General features: G+C 42.0%; 1 protein-coding gene across 1 annotated transcript in view; it reads left to right on the top strand.

The window, feature by feature from the left end:
• The window catches only part of EXT1 (exostosin glycosyltransferase 1), a 284,959-nt gene that overhangs the window by 238,673 nt on the left and 22,121 nt on the right, over positions 1-24,165 (top strand). Inside the window, exons 2-4 of the mRNA XM_007075574.3 lie at positions 10,587-10,680; positions 12,930-13,037; positions 17,930-18,049. Coding sequence (XP_007075636.1) covers positions 10,587-10,680; positions 12,930-13,037; positions 17,930-18,049 — 322 coding nt within the window. The remainder of the gene's footprint in view (positions 1-10,586; positions 10,681-12,929; positions 13,038-17,929; positions 18,050-24,165) is intronic.

The raw sequence follows: 24,165 nt of genomic DNA, 5'->3' as shown, positions 1-24,165 counted from the left end.
ACCCAGAGGGAAAGAATAAACTTTCCCTAGTCAACTAGCTTCACGCAGCTTTCATATTATGTTGGTGTCCCATAATTTCTTGAGGATGCACCGTCTTCACCTGTGCAGAATTCTGAGACCTCATTTGCTTATTCAGCATGAAGAGTCCCAGAAGTGAGCTGGCCCTGACTGTCAAAGTCAGAAGGTAGACGCTCAGGAATGGCAAAAATAGGAGCAGACTTAGGAAGGGGAGGTTGGCCGAGCCAGCTGTTATTTCATTAACTGTAATTGGATTCTCAAGGTATTTTATAATCACTTAAGTGCAAGGACCAGACGAAAGGCTTAAGGGCTGACAAAGAATGCAGGGCATGTCGTATTCACCACTGGGCAGCCACTCCGTGGTGATGAGAACAGCCCAGAAGGAATTCCAGACATCCTCCTAATCCCAGGGCTGACCAAGTCCGGCTGGGCAGGAAAGAATGTTTTGGCTCAAGAATGGAAGTGGTCAGAACACTAGGTTGAGCCCAGTTTTCTTTGGGGGATGGGGAGGCCTTGCCTTTGGACCAAAGCAGTGTTTGTCGTGATGAAGCCAGGAGGAGGGTGGACCGTGTTTGTTTTTTTGGTTTTTGGGGGTTTTTTCCTTCAGCTCAGACGTGGAGGAAGACCAGGAGAAGGTTCATTTTGAATAGCACTGCACATACATTTGACTCGATTTGCAAATAATGCTATTTATCAGGGCTGGTGAAACACAAATCCCCCACCCTCACCACGGTGCAGAAAGAAAATGAAACTTTTAACAAACTGCCAGGCCTTTAGAAATAAAGACAAAGAAGATGGGATAGAAAATGTACAAAAGGAAGAGAAAAAAAATAGTTAAATAAAAGACCCTGTTTTCCACTGTCTAGCTTGGGCTCAGCCTCAACAGAGAAGTGCAGGTCGTCCTCGGAAGACCAGGCACACACAGAAATGTTTGTTACAGCTAAATGGAGATGATCATAATGAAGAGGGGCTTGCGTCTCTTGGTCTCTCTGTTGATCTCGCACCCTCTGCATCCGAAATACAAACCAGTGCATGCTGACACTTTCCATCCATTTACTATTTTTCAAGTGGCTCCTGTAGGGCCAGGCCCTGGGGGAAGGGCTGGTTCAACAGCAAGTAGGACCGAGGTCCTGTCTCCTGGAGTCCAATGAAAGGAAAACAAGAAAACAGGCAACTTAATACAATGTGAGTGGAAGACAGGTCAGACCAGGGCACTGGGTGAGCAGCAAGAGGGTCTCTGGCCAAGACTCAGGGTTTCAGCGAGGCTTCCTCCAGCAATGCATGTAAAGCAGAGGAAGGAAAGAGGGGCATGCTGAGGGGACGTGCCCCTGCTCCTGCTCCCTAAGACTCGGCTTGTCCGGGGAGGGGGGGGGAGAACGCTGGGGGGTGGCGCAGGGAGCTGCCATTTAGGACGGATACTCCGTGCTGGCACTCTCAGCTTTGGTCCACACTTCCTGGCCCCGCTCCTGTTGGCCAGTCTCCCTGGTGCAGAGCCTGGTGAAAAGTTAATGGTAAGATAATGACCTCGGGATTCCCAGTGGCCCTTGGGAACTGAGAAGACATTTAGCTCCTGCAGCCAAGACCTTGGTGTACCTCTTGTGGACCCATTTATCCACCTGAGGTCATTGTTGCTGCTGGCTTTTTTTATGGCCTCTCCCTTTTCTGTCCCCCTGTACCCAGGTAGCACTTTGTGTAGCATTTTCAGAAATGCTTTCTTTTTTTTGTTTGTTTTGTTTTTAATGTTTATTTTTGAGAGATAGAGTGCAAGCAGGTAGTAGGGGCAGAGAGAGAGGGAGACACAGAATCCAAAGCAGGCTCCAGGCTCTGAGCTGTCAGCACAGAGTCCAATGCAGGGCTCGAACTCACAAACTACCAGATCATGACCTGAGCTGAAATTGGAGGCTCAGCCAACTGAGCCACCAAGTGCTCCAGAAGTGCTTTATTTCTAACCAGAGAATTGATGAGACCCACATGTCCTGGAATTGCATTTATCTTGGAGCCGTTTGAGTTTGGCTGTTGCTGAGCACAGAAGCCGGTGCTCTAAAACCTCACCCCGCCAGACAGCTGAGATCAGCTCACACCAGCTGAGATCACCTGGCACAATGTGGTGGAAATTCTTTGTTTTCACCTTTGCTGTCCCCGTGTTACTCCTTCCTTCTAGGCAGCCCTGAGAGACAACAGAGCATATTGTGGATTCTGCCCTCCTTCTACAAGTCTCATAAAACTTTTACTACTGTACTTCGTCATCTGTAAAATGGGGCCATTTCACATGTGCTTGTAGAGATAAAGTACAATAATGAGCACAGGTTGCTGCCCTGCACGCAAGGAACGTGTAATCAGCATGTGTATGTGGTGGGGGAGGGGGACAGGTGGTCATTACTGTAATGTTACCTTTCACAACGGTCCTATTTTATCACTTTTACATATTAGCCGTTGTGCTGCTATTTAATGACGGGGAACCAAGATGGTCTTCTACCCATCTTGAAATAAGAGATGCATCTAGCACTTGTTGTATTCATTAGTATCTGCAGGTGGCGATTACCACATGGTCCAGGTTTACAGTTCTGAGCTGTCAGTAGCTAGGGTAAAGATGGTGTAAGGGAATTTTGACATGATATGGGGTTAGGATCCAGCGTGTTCAGACGGGGTATTGGATTCCAAGTGTCTTCTGACTCCTGTTCCCTGTGAGAAGCTGGCATAACCATACTTACCTCCTAGTGTGGCTGCGAGGCTTAGGTGAGAAAATGTGTGCAAGAGTCCGGCTTCCCATGGGGCCTCATGCCCCAACGAGAGCCTGCAAAACCTTAACCTCCATCCCTTCCCTACATTGAAATGGATTTTTTTAAGATTTTATTTTTAGGTAGTCTCTCCACCCAGCGTGGGGCTCAAACGTGCCACCCCAAGATCAAGAGTCACATGCTCCACTGACTGAGCCAGCCAGGCGCCCCTGAAATGGATTTTAAATGGACAGTAAAGAGGAGATGGTCTTCTGCGGATAGCCCTTCAGGTGTGAAGGATGGATGTAGATGCATGTCCCTCCTTGTAGCCAACCACTGCTCTCTGCACTGGAAAACTTGGGGCCAGCAGCATCCTTTTGAGAAGCATTAAAGAGAAATCGCATCCTAACCAATGGCATGACCGGGTGCCCCTGAGGTTCTGGCAGCAGGCAGCGCTCCAGGCAAGAATAACCCATGTGAGGAACCACAGCACCTGCACAGCAAGTGCCTTCCGGCTGCGGGGCAGTAAATGTCCCTGAGGCTGCAGCCAATCTGGTCAGCCTGGGCCAGCACCACACATTAGTATAGCTCTGGTCACTTACCCGACACCGGAGCATATGGAGTTCATTCATGTGCACAAGAGCTGTGTGAGCAAGTGGTGAAGAAACTGAGGCTTAGCGTTTCCCATGAATTCTCAAAGACCACGGGGGCCTGTTCTCCTCTGTATGTATGCTTACGTGACAACAGATAGCCATACTATAGCGGCCAACTAGACCCATTTTCTGACTAAAAGGTATGTTTCTCAGTTCAAATTTGTGTCTTGGGCCAATTTCATGTTATTACATGTTGTGGGCTTTGGGTTTTCTCAAAAGTCATTGAAATTTTACGTGTTGAATCTGTGAAGTCCAAGAAAGGGTCTAAGGCAACATGGTGAATAAAAACAGAGCACCATCTTGGACCGAATTGCTCACGTGACATGATGCAGGGCTTTGAGTAGAGGAGAAAGGGTCCTCTTAGTGGTAGCCACTTGTTACCAGTGCTTGACTAGATGAACTGCTTAGGGATTCGCTCCATAAGAAACGTTTCAGGGGCGCCTGGCCGGCTCAGTCAGTGGAGAGCGTGACTCGTGATCTTGGGGTGGTGAGTTTGAGCCCCATGTTGGGTGCAGAGATTACTAAAAAAGAAAGAAAGAAATGTACTTTCAGACCTTGCATTTGTGTGAGCTGACCAAAGAGGCAGCATGGTGTGGTGGAAGGCAGAGGCTCTTTGGTATCAGAAAGCGTGGAATTGGAGCCCTTTATGGCTCCATAGTTGTGACCTGCATTGTTGGCAAGGTTATCAGACTGTCTGCACTAAGCACTGGCCTGTGAAGTTGTGTTCTATCAAGTTGTAAGAATGCCATTGGGAGCATGTCCTTCTTCTGCTCGAGCCCTTCAGTGACTCAATCCACCACACAGGATTATGTCTGAGCTCCAGGAGATACCACACATTGTCCTCCCAGTGGGACCCCGCCCTACTGGTAGTTTCACTCCCCTCCTCCCTCCCCCACTGCCTCGCCCTCCCCGAACTTTGGTGGGTTCTCTCATCTTGGTGTTTGTTCCCGCTGTCTGTTTCTACCCCCAGAAATGCCGATTGCCTCCTCTCAGCCTTACCAGGCTGATTCTTGCTCTTCCATTAATAATTAGCTCCGTCTCCCTTCCTCCTGGAGGCATCCCTGCTTCTCAGTCTCCCCACCAAAGCCAAGTTGTCGCTGTTGTTTCTCTGCATAATCTCCACCTCAAGCCTCCATCCTACCGATAAATAATAATCATTGATCATCATATTCCCTCACTGAATAACAATCAGTTGATAACACATCTGCCTTTTCCCTGGACCGTTGGTTCTTTGAGGAGTGCGTGACACATGGTAGGCATTCAGCTAATTAATGTTTGAGTGAGTGAAAGAAAGCACAGGGGAGGTGCTAAGGACCTTGTTTTATTTCCCTCATCCAATGTACTTAATGGAACTACAGCGGCCATACATTGGTTTTGTTTTCTTTCTTTTTCTCCTAAAGGATACAGTTCAAACCTGGGTGTAAGCAAAGAAGATTAAGTACTTATGAGGATGGGGACTGGAGGGAACAGATAGCGTAGATGTTCACTTTATAAATAAATACTTGAGACAAACTGTAGCAACATCACGGGGAGACTGGAATTGCGTGACTACAGAGATGAGAGGCTGGATCGCTTGGCTTCTTCCCTACCCTCTTTGATTCTTTGATTAGCAAAAAGCAGGCTCACATGGCAACTGTGTGTGCTACAGAGGGGTTGAGGGAAGCACGGGACGGCCGGTGGGCACGCTGCACCGGCAGCATCCGTGTCTGTGTAGCTTTTGAAAATAAGGCAAAATCCTTTCAATTAGAAGCTGCTGTTCTGTTGTGATTCCCAGCTTCTGTTTGCATTTTATTTTAAAGGGTCTGTTCCACATTTGTCTCTGGCTCTGTCTTGGGGAATCTGTTCTTTCTTTTCTTTTTTCATTGTTCTTTTTTTTTTTTTTTAATGGTTTTATTCCTCTCGTCCCGATGTAATTTACCACAACAGCTTACAGTTTGCCTAGTGCATTGCAGTTTATAGGGCACGGACTCGATCTCATTTGATCTTAACTGCTTTGAAGCATGGAGAACTTCTTTTACACAGGGCCATACAGGAAGTGGCAGATCCAGAGCCCAGGTTCCTCAAGCCAGGTCCTCTAACTTTTCAGGTCGGCTTTGTTTTCCATTATATTCTGTTGCCTTCCTTCAGCTGTAATGATCATAGCTACCATTTATGGATGGGTTAGGATATGCCCGTGCTTCAGTTAAATTGTACCAGCTAAGCCTCACAGTAGAAGTATCTCCATTTGCCCACCAGGAAACCTGAGATTTCGACAAATAACTTTCCCAAGATCACCCAGCTTGTAAATAGCAAAGGGGAACCCAGGTTTGGCTGTGTCTAAAGCTGCTTAACCCACAAAGCTTTGTGTTCCTGACCTCTTAACTCAAATTTTCTGTGAGCTCTTCACACAAAATTTAGGATGCGTCCTAATTACCTGGAGGGCTTGTGGCAACAGGATTCTGGGCCCTTCCTCTGGAGTTTCTACACCAGTGGGCCTTGGTGGGCTGGGCATTCCCATTTCCACAAAGTTCCCAGGGGGTGTGGATGATGTTCCTGTGGGGGAAGGCACTTGGGGAACCCTGCACTTGCCACGCTGATCCCCCCTTCCTCGGGTACACTGAATTGCCGCCAGCTACGATGTGTTTCATATGGGGGGGAAGGACTTCAATTTTGCATTGTTACAGGGCCCATTTTAAATGGGGTGTATCCCATCCATTATTCGGCACAACTTTAAGGCGAAAATTATTACAGCCATAGAGTGGTTCCTGGTTTCTAGGTTAAATTCAGGCCGTGTCACTTTATTGCGTTTTTCTTTGCAGCCATTTATAAAAACTGCTCTAACTTCTGTATCACCACCTACACAATGGGGAACTTAATGCCCATCTGAAGAGGGTAACAAAACCATTTATTGACTTGAAGTGGAAAGGTGTCTGAGATTAGTTGCCTGCCCTATCTACTTACCTTTTTGCTTAGGATATCATGTGTTAATTACCTCTCATTTTGAAGATGTTTATGATTCTGATGTGATTTACACTTCTAAACTTAATAGGGGAGAATTCATCCCTCTGAGAAGCCCGTCCCCCTCACTTGACCTGTCCTCTCTCTGCCTGTCCTTCTCCCCCATCTCTAACCTTTGGTAACTACTAATCTGTTATGTATCCCTAAAATTATGTTACTTCACGAATGCTATATAAATAAATAAGGCAGTATTCACCTTTTTGAGACTGGCTTTTTCACTTAGCATAATTTCCTTGAGGATGTTGTGTGTATCGATAGTTCATTTCGTTTTATTGCTGAGAAGTATTCTAGGCTGTAGATGTACCACAGTTTGTTGAATTATTCACCCATTGAAGGACATTTGGATAGTTTCCCGTTTGGGGCTATTAAGGATAAAACTGCTGTGAACATTCATGGACAAGTTTCTGCGTGAAAATAAGTTTTCATTTTCTCTGGGCTAAATGCCCAAGAGTGCAATTGTTGGGTCATATGCTAATCCCACTTTTAGTTTTAAAAGAAACTGCCCAACTTTTTTCCAACGTGACTGCACCATTTTACATTCCCGGCAGGAATATGCGAGGGTTCCAATTTCTCCTCAGCCTCATGAGCACCTGTTCTCACCTGTCCTTTTGATGATAGCCATCCTTGTGGGTGATTTGCATTTCTTTAACGGTTAATGATGTTGAGGATCTTTGTGCTTATTGGCATTTTGTATATTTTCTTTGGAACAATATCTAGTCAATTCGTGGCTTGTTTGAAGATTGGATTATTTGTCTTTTGATTGTTGAATGTCAGAATTCTTTACATATTCTGGATAACAGTCTCTTACCAGATCAATGATTTTCAGATATTTTCTTTTTGCTGTGGGTTGTCTTTTCACTTTCTTGATGGCAACTTGTGGGAGAAGGAGCCCAGCCTTCTTGACTGAACTTGCCTGAGATGGAGCTTCTATGAGGCAGAACTGGGAGGGGTTGGTAATGGAGCAGACCATGGGTCAAATGCCACAGACACTCAGTGTTCTTGCCAAGATTCTGTAGCTTCTCCCGAACAAATGTTTTTCCATTTGTCATTAGACCTTTAGGACAATTTCCAGAAAATTTAAATGAATGAGGTTTTTGGTTTTGGGTTTTTTTTTTTTTAAATAATGTTTACCAGTTAAATTGTTGTTTTGTTAGGGAGAGTGTCCAGAGTTCCTTAGTGTCTCCCTTTGCAAGGCCAGCCTTCTCGAGTGTACTTTATAATGCAGATTTCCAGGTAATTTTACACCTGGAGTTCTGATCAGTCTCTCCTAATTATCAGATGATTCCTTGATGATTCCTTGATAAGCCTAGTGACTGGAGAAGGGTCTTCTCTGCACAACATCTGCAGGACTAGAACAGGGCCTGGGACATAGTGTTTTTTGAGACAGTGACTAAAAAATTGAATGAGTTCAAGCATCGAGAAGGAGGTAGATGTGGGTGTGTGAGAACACCAAAATGGAGAGATGGGTCCCAGAAAGGCTGAGTGGGAGGGCACCAAACACAAGTGCGGCCCGCCTGGGAAAACTGCCCCCCCTTTCAGGGTATCATTACTCCCTCAGTTAGAACACACTTATCCATTCATAGGTTCCCTCTCACTAGAGCCCAAAAGAGAGGCTGGCTGACGGACTGAGCATGGTTAGAAGTCTGAAAATCATTGTTCTAAGTTTTGTGTGCACATGTTCTGTATATGTCTTTATGTGTTAAACATACATTGTATACACATGAGCAGATATTTATACATATATATATGCATATATGTATGTGTATATATATATATGCACACATACATTTATACAAGGGTTTTGGAAACCTTTGGAGCAGTGGGATATTCTGAAAGGACATTCTTCTCTTTTTTTTTTTTTTAGGTTTGTTTCTTTATTTTGAGAGAGAGAGTGTGTGTGACCATGAGCAGGGGGAGGGGCAGAGAGAGAGAGAATTCCAAGCAGACTTCACACTCAGTGCAGAGCCCTACACTGTCTCCATCCCATGAACTGTGAGATCATGACTTGAGCTGAAATCAAGAGTCGGATGCTTATCAACTGACGGAGCCACCCATGCACCCCAGAACATTCTTCTTCCTCACCTAAAAATAACATAAAGAATAATGGAGTGTTCAGACAATCTCTAGTCATCTTGCTGATGAGGAAAGTAAGGCCCGGAGTGCTCATGTGTTTTATTCCTAGTGCTCATGTGTTTTATTCCTAATGTCACAGCTACCTAGTGGCAAGGATGTTCATCCCACATCTCCCTTTACCTGCTGTATGAATGAACACAAGCTTCAATCATGTAAGCTTTATCCCCTACATCAGCAAATACTCCTGTGCCACCACTTAAAAACCAACACCCTAGAATAACTGTCAGGTGAATTTTTTGCTGTAAGTTTTCTGCCTTCTCTCTACCTCTACTCCTTACCCAAAGTAAATTCTGCAACTGGCAACTTTGAAACTTGTTACAATCCAGAACATTAATAGGGTTCTACATTTTTAGCAGCCTAATGATGAGGGTGTAGGACCTTCTGTGCTAATCCCTCAGGGGTTTCTATTCTGGGCACTTACTAAACTTTGCTGTAGTCTGAAGTATATTTGACCTTTTTATATTAAAACAATTTGAGTTTAAACTTTATAAGTATATGTGTGTGTGCACATATTTCCCTCTTCATCGGTTAAGGGAGAGAGCCAGACATTTTTTAACAGTTGAATTTGAAGATACTTATCAATTACTTCCCGTGTTTGGTGAGCAAAGGAGAAGGCATTACCATCATAATTTAATATTTCTTATTTAGCCAAATTTGAGCCCTCTTAAAAATCTTTTCTACTTTCAAGTCTATTTTGCAGTTTAATTAATGCAGCAAGGGTTTTTATTTTACTCTCAATGGAGATAATCTTAATCCATTCATGGTGACCTTTTCTTGTGCAAATTAGTTGTACAAGCTTGTTTAAGCAAATGGTCCTTTGCATGATGTCTCTTCTTAATGACGGGTTTATAATTGAAAATTGGCTTACTCCCATATGCCTAGTTTGTATGAGAATATAAAAATAGATGTGGACTTTAAAAATATAAATGTATATATCAGTATCCCAAAACGAGGAGGGAAGAATCCGATGCCTTCAGGCTATGATTAAATTAGACTATTAGAGTCAGAAAATGCTGGTGACATATGCTACTGTCAAAGTCACACCTGTCTGCCGAGCATTGCAAGCTCTTGAAAAATGAGAGTGATTTCATCTTAGCTCTGAGAATCTAGGCTTGCACAGGGCACGAGCCATTTCTGCTTTCCCAAGTTTGCTTAAACTCATAATGAACCTGAAACTGCATGTTTAGGAATGTGTTTGCAGAAGCCACTTTTAAGGGGATATCCCTAAACAAAATGAAATGCTTGTCGCCTTTCCTGCACTTCCCCAGCCTAAAGAGACAGCCGGCGCTCATGTTATATTTTGCCTTTTTTCAAGCGCAAGAACCGTGTTGTACCGTCAAGTGGTATCTGAGTAAAAGAAACAATCCTCTCTTCTGCACCCTGGTTTTCCGCACCCCACGCTATGCTTTTTTTTTCTCCTGTTATTCTTATTTTCACATTTCTTAGGCCAGCTCCTTCTGTCTCTCTTGTGTTTCCCCTGTAAGTTATGTTATCCATTCTTATATATGAGTATTTGTCTGGCGTCGCTGCATATTCTTGGTTAAACGTAGAAACTCCAGCTTGAAGGAGAAAGTAAATGTTCTGTGCTTGTAATGGAGGTTTCCTGGGTACGTTTTAACAGCATGGTTTTGTGGGGTGGGGAACAAGGACTGTCTTAGTTTTGCTGAATGACATGGCATTAAACAAGAACTACTCGTTGTGATCTTTTGCTTTTAAGCTCATGGGGACAAGACATTTCATCGAGACACAAAAAATCTGATTTTTGGAAGCAAACCGTGGGCAAGCCAAATTGTTACTGGGAACATCAGACTTGCCCTTCATGTACTGCTTGCAAAACACCCTAACTACTTTGCCCCTCGTGAAAGTTCACATTTGTTGTTCATGCAACACCCCCCACTCCCCAAAGGGAAAGTGAGAACTGCCTGCCCAGCGTGTCTCCTGAGCTGCTCTGGGTAATTCCATGTTAGGTATACACCCGCAGATGGTCACTGTCCCCTCCCCTCACCCTGCCACTCCTCACGGGTCTTCGTCTGCTGATTGTTCCTGATTGTTCCTCCTCTCCTTCTAGGTATGATTATCGGGAAATGCTGCACAATGCCACTTTCTGTCTGGTTCCTCGTGGTCGCAGGCTTGGGTCCTTCAGGTTCCTGGAGGCTCTGCAGGTAAGAGACCCTAAGACCTCCCCAGAATAGGGCTGAGGACTGAAGTCAGGGTGGATTTAACCTTAACCTTTCTGCGGGGATCTAAGCAGAATGCATAGTTTGCCTTGAACACCTGGAATCTGTTTCCCCAAGAAAGTCTGTGACATTTTTTATAAGAGATGGGGCGGAAAGAGGATTCACTAATTGTCTTTGGACCTGAGAAGATTAAACGGTTCACCACCAGGGAGGAGGTGTTCTTCAGAGACATGTTTGCCGACAGAGGGTGGATCTGACTGCCCAACAGCAGCCTTGCAGACACTATTCTGCTCCTGGAAGCCGGTCTCAAGAGCCCTGGCTTAAGAAAATGGCTTATTGGGGACACCTGGGTGGCTCAGTTGGTTAAGCATCTGACTTCGGCTCAGGTCATGATCTCACAGTTTGTGAGATCGAGCCCCACATCGGGCTCTCTGCTGTCAGTGCAGAGCCTGCTTCAGATCCTCTGTCTCCCTCTCTCTGCCCCTCCCCCCACTCAAAAGTAAACATTAAAAAGAAAAGAAAAGAAAAGAAAAGAAAAGAAAAGAAAAGAAAAGAAAAAGAAAGAAAATGGCTTATTGGTGGTGCTTCCAAAAAATAAATTGTCTTGGGGCACCTGGGTGGCTCAATCAGTTGAGTGTCCAACTTCGGCTCAGGTTATGATCTCATAGTTCATGGGTTCGAGCCCCATGTCAGGCTCTCTGCTGACAGCTCAGAGCCTGGAGCCTGCTTTGGATTCTGTGTCTCCTTCTCTCTTCTCTCTCTGCCCCTCCCCTACTCATACTCGATCTCTGTCTCTCAAAAATAAATGTTTAAAAAAAATTTTTTTAATTAAAAAAAAAAGCAAATTGTCTTTTCTGCTCATCCTCCTCAGTCATCTCTTGGTGCCTCTAAATTCCAAGAGTGATGTACAATGGGTCACGCTATTCACTTGGCCCAGCTATTCTGAGGCTCTGCAGCTCCGGGGCCTGTGTGAGGTTCTGCTCATTAACCTCACTCTGCAGAAATGCCTCACCAGATGAGACACTCGTCCGACATTAACCACCTGAGAGTTGCAACCAGCCCTCCTGGATCTCGAGAAAGCATGCTCCCAGCTGAGATTCTCCTCCTCCACTCCTTACCTCTTGGCCTCTCTGTTCTTCCCCCTCTATGTTCTGCACCTTGCCAGAGTCTATGCTTTTTGCACAGTACTCCGTAACATACACCATTCTGTCATGTCCTTCAACAGAAGAGCTTCCTTTTCTTTAAGGTCCTTTCCAGTGCGCTCTGTGTTCCGTGAAGCATACGGTCACTAATGTTCTGGTAGCCTCATTCGGATGTGGCACGAAGCAAATTGTTCTCTGCTTTGGAACCAGACCCGTGTCCTTAGCCTGGCGTTTCTTGGCTGTCAGATCACTGTGCAGACAGTACATTGTTACGACAGTGGTTTGGATCCCTCCACAGTGACACGGAACCAGGTTCTGGCTCAGATGTTTGCACAGCAAGGGAAAGGTGAACACCCTGTAATAGTTAAGTCCACAAAAAGCTTCATTAGGAATGCCAAGCCCCATTTTGCTCTTTGTTGCACCTGACAGTGGGATAAACCACTTCACAAGCAGACTTGTGGCAGTTACATTGACAAAACTGTTTATATTCAAGGTTGGTTTTATGCTAGGATATTGTTGGTGCACGATTTTGTTACATCAATAAAACTTCTCAAACAAGGCCAGCCGTCTCCATGGAGGTAAGGTCAGCCAAACCATGTACTAGAATAGAAATGGGGTTTTAGCATTTGAGGGCAAGACTTGCAAACATTAAAATCTTGGCTGGATATGTACAGCCTTCACATGACTTGATAACTCATATAAGCTTACTTTTCCTTTTTGGTTTTTTAACTTTCTTTATTTTGAGAGAGAGAGAGAGAGAGCATGAGCAGGTGAGGGGCAGAGAGAGAGCAAGAGAGACAGAGACAGCATCCCTAGCAGGTTCTGCACCCGCAGCACAGAGCCTGACATGGGGCTCAAACTCACAAACTGTGAGATCATGACCTGAGCCAAAATCAAGAGTCAGAAGTTTAACCAGCTAAGCCACCCAGGCACCCCCGTAAGTTTACTTTTCTTCTGGACTAAGCAGTCCAGGATCCATGCAATGATCCAAGCAAGAAATGCCAGTAATTGAATTTGCACTGATGTCACCTCTGATTGGAATGTCCCCCTGCTGCTTCCTTCACACTCATGAATGCCACCTTCCTCACCCAGGCTGCCTGTGTCCCTGTGATGCTCAGCAATGGATGGGAGTTGCCATTCTCTGAAGTGATTAATTGGAACCAAGCTGCCGTCATAGGCGATGAGAGATTGTTATTACAGGTAAGGAAGGGGCTCCAGCCTTCAGCAGATGAGTGTATTATTGCTGCCGCCGTCCAAACTTTCAAAGAAGATGAATCCAAAAGGTCAGCTCTATAAAAGAAATTTTATCAGGAGAAAATTGCCTGTGTCGTGGTGAATATGAAGTCATTTAATATGACATTGTTCACTTTCCAACACAAAATCTGCCCAGGTCTAGGGAATATATTTGGAAAAGGAGAAGTGGCAGGTGAAGGGCATGAACTTGAAAGGAAGAAGGGGTGTACATCCATCCTCTTCCCTATCCAGGAGTTTTAGAAATGATACAAGAGAGCTTTTGTACCATCCTGCCACTCCATATTCCTTTCCCTTGTTTCTGTAATTGCCTTCAGATTAATTTTCAGAAAGAGGGAGGTCTCTAGGGTTGATTCGTATAATTAGTGTTATCATTATGGCTCAAATGATCTGGTCTGGGAGCCTGAGCAGTGTTAATCTTTAACATGTATATTTAAAAGAGCGGCCTCTGATAAAATTGGTTTTTTAAATGTATTTTTTTGCCATTTGGATCTCTATTTTATTATTTTATTTTATTTTACTTTATTTTATTTTATTTTACTGTAGCAAGAACACTTAAGATGAGATTTATCCTCTTATTTTTAAATGCACGATACATTATTGCTGACTGTGGGGAAATGTACTACATATTTCTTGAGCTTATTCATCTCGCTTAACTGAAACTTTATGCCCACTGATTAGTAACTCCCCATTTCTTCCTCACCCCCAACCCTGGCAACTAGCATTCTGCTCTTTAGTTCTATGAATTGGGCTGTTTTAGAGACTTCAGGTAAGTAGAATCATACAGCATTTGTCTTTTCTGTGACTGGTTTACGTCCCTTGGCCTAATATCCTCCAGGTCCATCCATGTTCTCCTGTATTGCAGAAATCAGACTTAATATTATTAAAATGGCCATCTTACCTAAATTGATCTACAGATTCAATGCAGTCCCTATCAAAATCCCAATGGCATTTTTTACAGAAGTAGAAAACTAATTTTAAAATTCATATGGAACCACAAAAGACCTCAAATAACCAAATCAGTCTTGAGAAAGGACAAAGCTGGAAGCATCATAATTCCTGATTTCAGAATACATTACAAAGCTACAGTGATCAAAATGATACTGTACTGGCATATAGAGAGAGATACAGACCGAATGCACAAAATAGAATGCCTAGAAATAAATCCACTCATATATGGTCAACCAGTCTTCTACAAGGATACCTAATAAAAGTTTGAACTTCTCAGGAGCTGCCTGGGGAGAGGAATATGATACAGAGAAATCCAAGGGCAGTAATTGTCAGTCACTGAGGATTTCTAAAGCCCTTTCATGTAATAATATTGTAGGTTCCACATAATTTGTCATACTCCTTTCTCTAAAATTATAGAATATTTTAATGTTTTCCTTTGATGGCAGTATATACTCTATCTTAAACTACCACAATATGGTAGAATGTTTTTTTTAATGTCCTAGCTTTAAAAAAAAAATTATTGGGAAAATTGAGTTTCTGGGGCACCTGGGTGGCTCAGTCAGTTAAGCGTCTGACTCTTGATTTCTGCTCGGGTCATGATCTCATGGTTTGTGGGTTCGAGCCCCACATCAGGGATGTGCTTGGGATTCTGTCTCCCTCTCTCTGCCCCTCCCCCTCTTGCTCTCTATTTCTCTCTCAAAATAAAGAAACATTAAAAAACAAAAAAAGAAAATTGAGTTTCTAACTCTCTTGTCGCTTCTGCTTGTGCTGCTGGCCAGTCTGCTAGCTGGCTGGTGAAGTAACACAGTAGTCTTCCTAAAGCAACGGGTGATGTACCTGTAATCAAGAGCGCTATGGATTAGGCAAGCCAAGCTGAACACAGCTCCCAAAACATGGCTTCTCTCTGGTACTCAGGTAGATCACTCTATGGCCCTTGGGACCTCCAACACAAAAGAAGAATATGTCACCTAGCAAAATCCTCCCCAGGCAGAATGGCATATGCTGAAAACACTGACTCATGAAAGGCCAGACAAAACTGATCTGTGTGGGTCCTTTCCACATTGCCTCTTTCCTCCTTTTTATGATTTTTTTTTTAAATAATACATGATCATTACAGGAAGTTTGGGAACTAAAAAGAATAAAAAACATCAGCCCTAATATCTCCCATTGTTTACCAATGCTCCTGTGAATTTGATGTGAATAACTTGGGAGTTTGTCTTGGACAGGAGGGTATTCTGGGATACTTGAATGCGGTTGTCCAGCTTCTAATGTTTCACCAAAGATGATATGTATTTCACCTTCCGCAGCAGTTTTTTGCTTGACTCTGAAGATTTTGTTTTCGATCCTGCACCCACCCAAACTTGCTCTCGTTTTCCCATCTCGTACGCAGTCTGTCTTTGCACAGCTGCCTCCATATTGAACAGCGACTGCACTGTCGTTGACAATGGTTGTAAAGGTCTGGCACCGAGCCCAAATGTCTGCTCTGGGAAATGTTGTTGTTATGTTACGATTTTTCGTTTCTTGTTTTAGAACAGCTCGGATGTTTTTATTTGAATATATTCTTGTCATTATGTCACCAGGAGAACCGAATGTTGCTTTCCTATATCTATTTTGGTAGATTCCATTAGTTTTGTTGCCATACATGACCTTTTATTAAGACTTCAATGAGTTCTGCCACACTGAACAATCCGGCCAAATTAGAATTAATTTATCACTCTCGCATATACCTGTCTCTCAGGACAAGCAGATTAATAACCAATAGCCAAATGCCATTAAAACTTGGAACTCTTGTCTTTTCAGTCACTTGGAATTCTCTTCCAGAGCACTTTGCAAAGGGCTGTCACTTATATTATACGTACAAACAGGTAGCATGTATTTTATTTGATGTCCCAACATCAAGTTGTGGCTTCTATAAAAGAGGGGAATGTACTGGTAGGTTAATATATGATATTCCCTCTCTTCTTTCATAACTTCAGCCCACTTAGTTTTCTGGAGACTACACAGTGGCAGTAGCTTTTGGCATTTTCTAATGGACTGGTTTCCTGTGATCATGACAAAACAGTGAAGTCTACCTATAGGACTCTTAGAAAATACCATTGGCATTTAGAAGAGAACCTGATCATGAAATTGGTCATGGTAGCTTTTTCCTAGTCTTTTTTGGCAATCTTGGTAATTTTCTCAGTAAACAAAAATAGTCTTTGACGTAGCAAGGATCCACAACATGGATGATTTTTCTACCTTCTCCAAGAGTATTTTACTTCCATTTGACCTTGAGCTCTGATTCTGGGCTAATGTTTGCCTGCCATTGCTTTTTCTTTACCTGTTGCCTCCATGCTTCTTCAGTGGTGGGCATCCAGATACACACGTTGGGGCACAGATTTGGTATCTGCTTTAGGATATTGCCAAAGCAAGTGAGCTTGTCCTTGTGTTCTTATTGTGAGGCGGTTTCATTGCTCCTTCGAAGAATAGTCTTAAGACAAAAAATGCGCTACCACCTCCTTCTCCCCTAGTGGAAATTCAGATACAGGCTTGATCACAACGCCGTGAGTAACTTTCTTATTAAAGCAGCTAACAGAGCATCCCTACTTCAGCCCAGGCCCCCACATCTGTCTGATTAGTTACACATTAGCAAAGCAAGCATGCAGAAAGAGGTGAGCACAAGAGAGCAGTTGCTAATCACAAGGACTCTCCTCTAAGAGTATAGACTCCATAAATGAAATAGACCTTGAACTATAGGTGAAGATAGGGAGCAAGCCCAGCAAACTCACCAAAAACCCAGGAAGTACATGTCAGACAGAGCTCCAGATCCAAGCAAGTTCACATGCAGACATTAGGCAGCAATTGATCCAACTTTGACCCTTATGTAAATAATAATAATAATAATAATAATAATAGTGGTAGTAATAATTTGCTATGTTAATTAAGCTTCCCATGTTCTAGGCACTGTGTGAAGCACTTAGATAATCTCCATTACAACCTTGTTATGTTCGTACAGTATCCCCATGTTATAAATGAGGAAATAGAATCTTTGAGAGATCAAGTAACTTGTCCAAGAAAACACAGCTGGTAAATGTTAGAGCCAAGAATCCCACTTTAGTCTAACTTCTGGTGTCCCTGTGCTTAATCATTAAGCTATATTGCTGGTAAAAAATAATGATTTCCCTATGGTGGCTTCAGATGGCCATGTTCAGTTTAACTCTTATTTCTTGAATAAAAACCACTCTTCTAGCCTTAAAATGTGTACCATGATGGACAGGGCATAGATCTCTCCTTTAAAATCATGTAGCCTGGTAGAGAACAGTGATGGCTGAACATGGATGATGTTTGGCAGATCATTGGGGTAAGTGCTAGAGGCAGGAAGAGAGGTCGGGGAGCAGAAGAGCTCTCAGGGTGAGGTAGCAGGTGTGTGCATATAGAAATGACTGTCCAGCTGCAGATTAAATGGAGAGACTCAGAGATATTCCCTTAAAAGCCCTTTTGTAGATCATTTGTAGTCCCTGGCATGGCATGTCGTGGAAGTGTTTGGAGGATGATATCTTTCAGCCTTTCCCCAAAGCTGATAGCTTCTTTCTCTATAGAATGTGGTTGTGTGCAGGACTGAGGATTTGTGGAACCCTGAACAACTGATAAGCTGCTACCAAATCTTAGAGGTAACTTTAACTTCCATGCATTAAAGGTGGTTAAAGCTGATCCCCAGTAAGTATTGTTTGTCTGTACCTGACACCTTCTTAAGGGCATTTCAGTTTAAGGATTGGTGATTTTTGGGAGATCTGTACGCTAGAACCTGAATGCTATGAAGTATAAAAGCCTAACCCAGGTGGGTTATTTTGATCAAATGGTATCTCATTGTTTTACAGTTCTAGTTATTATATGTTCACCTTGTGTTACAGATTCCTTCTACAATCAGGTCTATTCATCAGGATAAAATCCTAGCACTTAGACAGCAGACACAATTCTTGTGGGAGGCTTATTTTTCTTCAGTTGAGAAGATTGTATTAACTACACTAGAGGTAAGTGAGACCACTTAGCTCTTTGTCTTGAATAATGGTCCTTTATACACTTCTGTTGGCTTTCTTGTCTGTTATTGGTGAGGTGTAATTGAGTCAAATGTGACAAAACTGAATTTTATGTACTTGGATATGTCAGTTAACCCTCTTTTACCTGCCCTGCCAAGCCCAAGCAAATCCCTCCATTCCTAACAAAGCTCCATAGGAGAAAACTGACATGAGGAGAAATTCCCCTCCTTGACACAGAGATTGGCTCAGTCTTACATCATTTCAGCAGTATGTGGTTAATGACTACCCTCCTGTCCTTCACACTCAGTGACATCCTTTGAAGACATATTTCTGGACCCCATTTAGAAAACCAATAATGACCAAGTAGGGGAATATGTTCTACCATTCTAAAAATATAAGCAGTTTACTGGGCACCAATGGCATTGGGGTACAACAAAAGTAATTCTCAACCCCACCTGCGCAACCCAACCAGCATCAGTGTTGTCTAGAAGAAATCAGCATCAGGATGTGTCGAGAAGAAAATCAGGACTGCACCTCTCTGGTGCAGAAAGTGTTAAACTTTATGAATGCAGAAAATCTTCTAGGCATATGGGTGCCCCTTGTAAGTTGCTTTTTATTAAGGCAGGAAGGAAAAAGGAGAGGGAAGCATGGAGATGATTAAAACCTTTGGAAGTAGAGCAGATAGTGATGGCCCGAGGCTACACCACACTAGCACAAAAAGCTAAGAAAAGATTTAGGAAACTGCACACTCATGAATTACAGGCTTGCAGGAAGGAGAGCAGAGGTCCTCTCGTGAGGCACAGCATTGAGGTGATTCTGAGGTGTTCGCATAATGCAACGGGGGCATTTATGGCCTCACTTTGGAGTATTTACTTTGGAAAAGTGTTTACTGCTCCAGAAGCTAATGGGATTTGTAGCATACACTGAGAAGTCTCAGTAGTACCAAGGAAAATTGAAAATCACCCTGTCTTGTCCACAACACTGTTCTCCTGCCATCCTGGGTATCACAGCCTGTGCTGGTCATGCCATGAGCACAGTGGGGTGTTTACTTGCCCCGAGCCTAGCCTGGGCCCCTGCTCTGGTCAGAGTCTTCTCATGAATGGTCCACATTTTTTTTTCATCCTGGACCTAGGTGAAAGGGGCTATTTAGGACCCAGGCCCAGTCCATGAAAGGGACAAGGTCAGAATGGCTTCCAAGAGCTTCCTTATTGCAAGCAAAGCTCTTATTCCTTAACATTGATTTCATTTTCTCTTCTGTTCATAGCAGCAGATTTGAATATATAATAGATCTTACTTTTCTATCCTATCTTCCATCCAAGACCCTTCCTGGGCCCTTCTTAAGGAAAGTTGAATGTCAATTCTTTTTCTTTGTGGAATGAGTGCTTTTTATTTAAACAAGTACATGTATAATGGAAAATACTTAAAGCATACAAATAAAATCATCTCCCCATACAAAATCAGTATTTATGTATAGGTATGCACAAACACATATATATTGGCTTTTTCTATGTGAATTTATACATATGTTGCATTTTTTAATTTAAAGAATAGTCTTTCAGGGGTGTCTGGCTATCTGGGTTGGTAGAGCTTGCAACTCTTTTTTTTTTTCAAAGGTAAATTTATTTATTTTTGAGAGAGAGAGAGAGAGAGAGAGAGAGAACAACCAGAGGAGGGGCAGAGAGAGACAGGAAGAGAGAGAGTCCCAAGCAGGCTGGCTCCACACCATCAGTGCAGAACCTGACATGGGGCTTGAACTCACGAACCATGAGATCATGACCTGAGCTGAAGTGAAGAGCTGGACACTTAACTGACTAAGCTACCCAGGCTCCTGAGCACGTGACTCTTAATCTCAGGGTTGTTCAATGTGAGTTCAAGCCTCACACTGAGCATGGAGTCTACATGGAGCCCATATGTACCTTGGATTGCAGGTAACTTGTTCTGTGAGTGTTCCGCAAGACGTGCAAACATTTCTACTAAACTTTAACGTGATGAACGGGTGATGTCTTGCAATATTAGTACGTGATGCCAAATGTCACATCATCACAGCTGAGCCAATGGTTCTTGAAATTCACTTTGATGTACAAGTGTTTTAGATTACAAGCATATTTCCAGAATGAATTATGCTCGCAAACCAAGATTTCACAGTGTATATATATATATCATATATATATATATATATAAAATATATAATCATATATATAACTTATATATATATAATTTATTTAGATTATAATTTATTTAGATGATACATATAATCTAAACTTGTTTATAATCTGTTTTTTCTGCTTTTAATAATATGCTGTTAACATTTTGTCATGTTAGATGTTTCTATAATGATTTTAGTGACCATATAATATTCCATTCATAATATCACTTAATTTCTTTAATTATCCTCAATTTGAAGACATTACAGTGGTTTCTGCTTTTTAAATATTTATATGCATTGTTGCGGCAAATAGTCTCAGCACCAAATTGTTGTGCAGGTTCAAAATGACTTCCTGAGGATTAATTCCTTGAATTCAAAGTCCTGGTTCAAAGAATGTGACAAATGCTAAGATTTCTAATAAGTTGTCAATTTGCCTGCAATAGAATGGAACTAATTTATATTCCCTCCAGCTTATATGAGAGGACCTGTTTTTATTATTTTGGGTAATTTTCACTTTCACCAATATTGGACATTGTATCTTTCAAAATGATAAATCATTATTATTTAATTTATATTTCTTAGGCTATTAGTAAGAATGAATATTTTTCATATTTCTTAGGCAACTCACAAAGAAATAGAAATGGCCACAACTTTGTCCCACTTTTTCTCACTAATTTTTAAAAGCTTATTCTACTAAAAATATTAACCCTCTGACTCTCTTGTTGCAAATATTTCCCCCAACTTGTAGTATCCCTTTCTATTATGAGGCAATCTTTTCATCTGTGGCGTTTTCATTTGCTACTACTGTTTAGAAAAGATCTTTTGACCGGTAATTTAATTTATACACACACTCCCTTATATTTTTCTAGTACTTTCATGGTTAACTTTTTACATTTAGCTGTTTAATCCTATTTACTTTTATATATATGATCATATATAGGATCCATGTTGAAAAATCTTTATTCTTTTTTGACAGATTATTGTGTAGTTTGTCCCAACATATTGTTTTCTTTCCTCAATATTGTCACATGCCACATTTATGCATCTTTGAGTCTGTTTCTGGCCTTTTGTGGGTTTTTTTTTTAATGTTTATTTATTTTGGGAGAGAGAGAGAACAGGAGAGGCAGAAGGAGAGAGAATCTCAAGCAGATAATCCACATAATCAACACAGAGCCCGACATGGGGCTTAATCCCATGAACCATGAGATGATCATGTGAGCCGAAACCAAGAGTCAGATGCTTAACTAACTGAGCCACCCAGGCGCCCTGTTTCTGGCCTGTTGATTTTGCTCTATTAGTTGTCCACTCTAAAATACCGAGGCCACTTGTTTTCATTTTTCCTGCTCTGTATGTCATCCTTAGGCGGACCTCTGTTTGTTTAGCTAACCTACTATTATTGACTGTTAATGTTGTTTCTAGTTATTTATTTTGTATAGATCTAGATCTAGATATCTTTATCCAAGCAATGAGTTTCTACATGTATCTTAGGCTACAACTCTATTTCTTTAGGCTAGAGTCCTTAACGTGGGATTTGTTGCTGAGCCAGAGTCTAGGTTCATGATAAGCATTGCCAAATTACCCTTCCAGAAGGATGCATCAGTCTGGACTCTCATAAGCCATCTGGGCGGACACCTTCTCTAGCTATGCTCTTGTGAGCCTTAAGGATCATAATTAAAACACACACAAACACAACTTTGCAGATTTGCCAGATGAAAGATGGTATCTCATTAATTACACTTCTTTTGAGTATTCTGCATAGAGCCAGTCTCTTGCCTATTCAGTTAGCAGTGTGCAGTTATCCTGAGAGAACAGTTGGATGTGTTATATTCATCAGAGTAGAATCTTAAGTCAAGCTGTTGTCATCTCTGCTGGAAAGGCCTTCTTCCCCTTGGATTTAAGCCATGCAGTTCTTTAGCGACACAGTTGTTTTGAAAACACTATGAACCATATACTTCATTCAAATTTATAGCAACTGTCAAATCTCCATATATAGTTCCAAGATTGGATTGTAACAGTTTGACCTCTCAACCGAATTGCATGAAAGATACCATCCAATTTCCCTTTTTAATTCAGAATCAGATTACCCCAGAATTCAATGTAACTAGAAAAGCAGAGAAAATAGCAGGAAATGCCATCCTCATACACAAATAAAGCCAACATGTTTATGAGAACAACCTAAGTATCACATATCAAAAATGTCTCCTCGGCTTAGAACTTAGATGATATAAGTCAGTCTGTACTAGAGCTACTAAGTTATGAGGATAATTCAAAATTACCCTTAGACAACATAGATTTGAGGATCCTTTGTTTTCAGGATGTTCTACACTCAGACTCTAAAACTTTGGGTCTTCCTTGCTTGCTATACATGAGGCCATAGAAGGGGATTACTCGGTCTTTGAAGATTATGAGCCTTAGTGTTGTAGGTAATGCTTAGACACAATTGAAAACAGGACGCCTTCTCTCCAATGCCAGGGTCAAGTTGTTAGTGCATTCCACTGCACTGCACTCTGTCATGCTTGGGAGTTGGCTAGCATTTCCAGTCTGATAGAAACTTCCTCATTCTGCATCTTGGAATTAAGGAGCTATTTAATAGAGCTGGGCTCTTTGGAGCTCAGTTTTTGTGTGTGTGTGCAAGTTGAGAAGTGATGATGGGACAATGATCAAGTATTGCAAAGACAGTGCTCCTTCATGGATTCCATTATTTGTCAGAATATTGCACAGCAGTGACCTGGCACTAATGATTAAACCATACGAGCTCAGGCAGAATCAAGGTGAGTGAAAGAAAAGTGCACTAGATCGTAATAATATATGAATAGAGCTAATGGCAGTTTGGAAAGCACATTTTTAATGGAGTTTTATGAATTTTTTGTCTTCAGTTACCTAACAATGCACATTCAAACCATGGTATTGCTGATGCTGTTGTACAGTGAAATATTAAAATCAATGAAATAATGGAAATAGAATGCTTTGGCTCAGAGTAAGGTGGCATATGGTGGCACTGTGTGTGAGAGGCAATATTGCATTGGTCAAAAGACCAAGTCAGGGCCACACAGAATGACTGTAACCTGACACCAGTAGTCCATTATTTAGAAGACAGATGGCACATAAAAAAAGAAAAATAAGGAGCCCGCCATTCTTCCCTTTGAATTCCGATTAATGAGAAATATTATCCTTATCGAGGGTACCATTTGGGTCTATAATGAAGAACTTTTGTATTATGAGTGTATATGTATCTATGTGTATGTTTGTGTTGATTTTCTTTATAGCCAAAGAAATGCCCAACTTCTAAATGTCGTGTCTTCTTCCACAATGATAAAGATTGAGCTCTAGACCCCTGCAAGGACCCCGGGAGCTGTCCAGTGTAGCAATAGGGAGAATTGGCCATTAGGAGAGGGACAGAATGACTTCTGTTTGGTGAGATGAGATCCATACTTGTTCAGACTTTTGAGAAGGCAAGTTGATACAAACCTTTTAGAAAACATTTGTCAGTACATATGAACTGTTTTAACAGTGTTTATACCCTTTGACAATTCTCTGAAAAAGAATCAATTTTAGGGGCACCTGAGTGGCTCAGTTGGTTAAGAGTCCAACTCTTGATTTTGGCTTAGGTCATGATCTCACGGCCTGTGGGTTTGAGCCCCACATTGGGCTCTGCTCAGAGCCTGCTTGGGATTCTCTGTCCTCTCTTCTCTCTGCCTCTCTCTCTCTCAAAAATAAATAAACATTTTAAAAATGAATCAGTTCTAGATGTGGAAATTTTTAACTCATAAATATATTCATTGCTCTGCATGGAAAAAATTACACTATTATTGGTCCTTTAGGATACATAGCCCATGAATACTATTAACAATATGGAAAGACACCTATAATATCTAATATCTGTGATATTAAAACTATGTACAAATGGAAAAATCTATGCCTAGAAAATGGATTCAGGAATGAGACTTTTTTTAAGGCAAAAAAG

This window comes from Panthera tigris, chromosome F2, assembly GCF_018350195.1.
Source record: "Panthera tigris isolate Pti1 chromosome F2, P.tigris_Pti1_mat1.1, whole genome shotgun sequence".
Lineage (NCBI taxonomy): Eukaryota > Metazoa > Chordata > Mammalia > Carnivora > Felidae > Panthera > Panthera tigris.
Note: the sequence above shows the minus strand (reverse complement) of the source record. Positions and strands in the feature narration are given on the sequence as shown.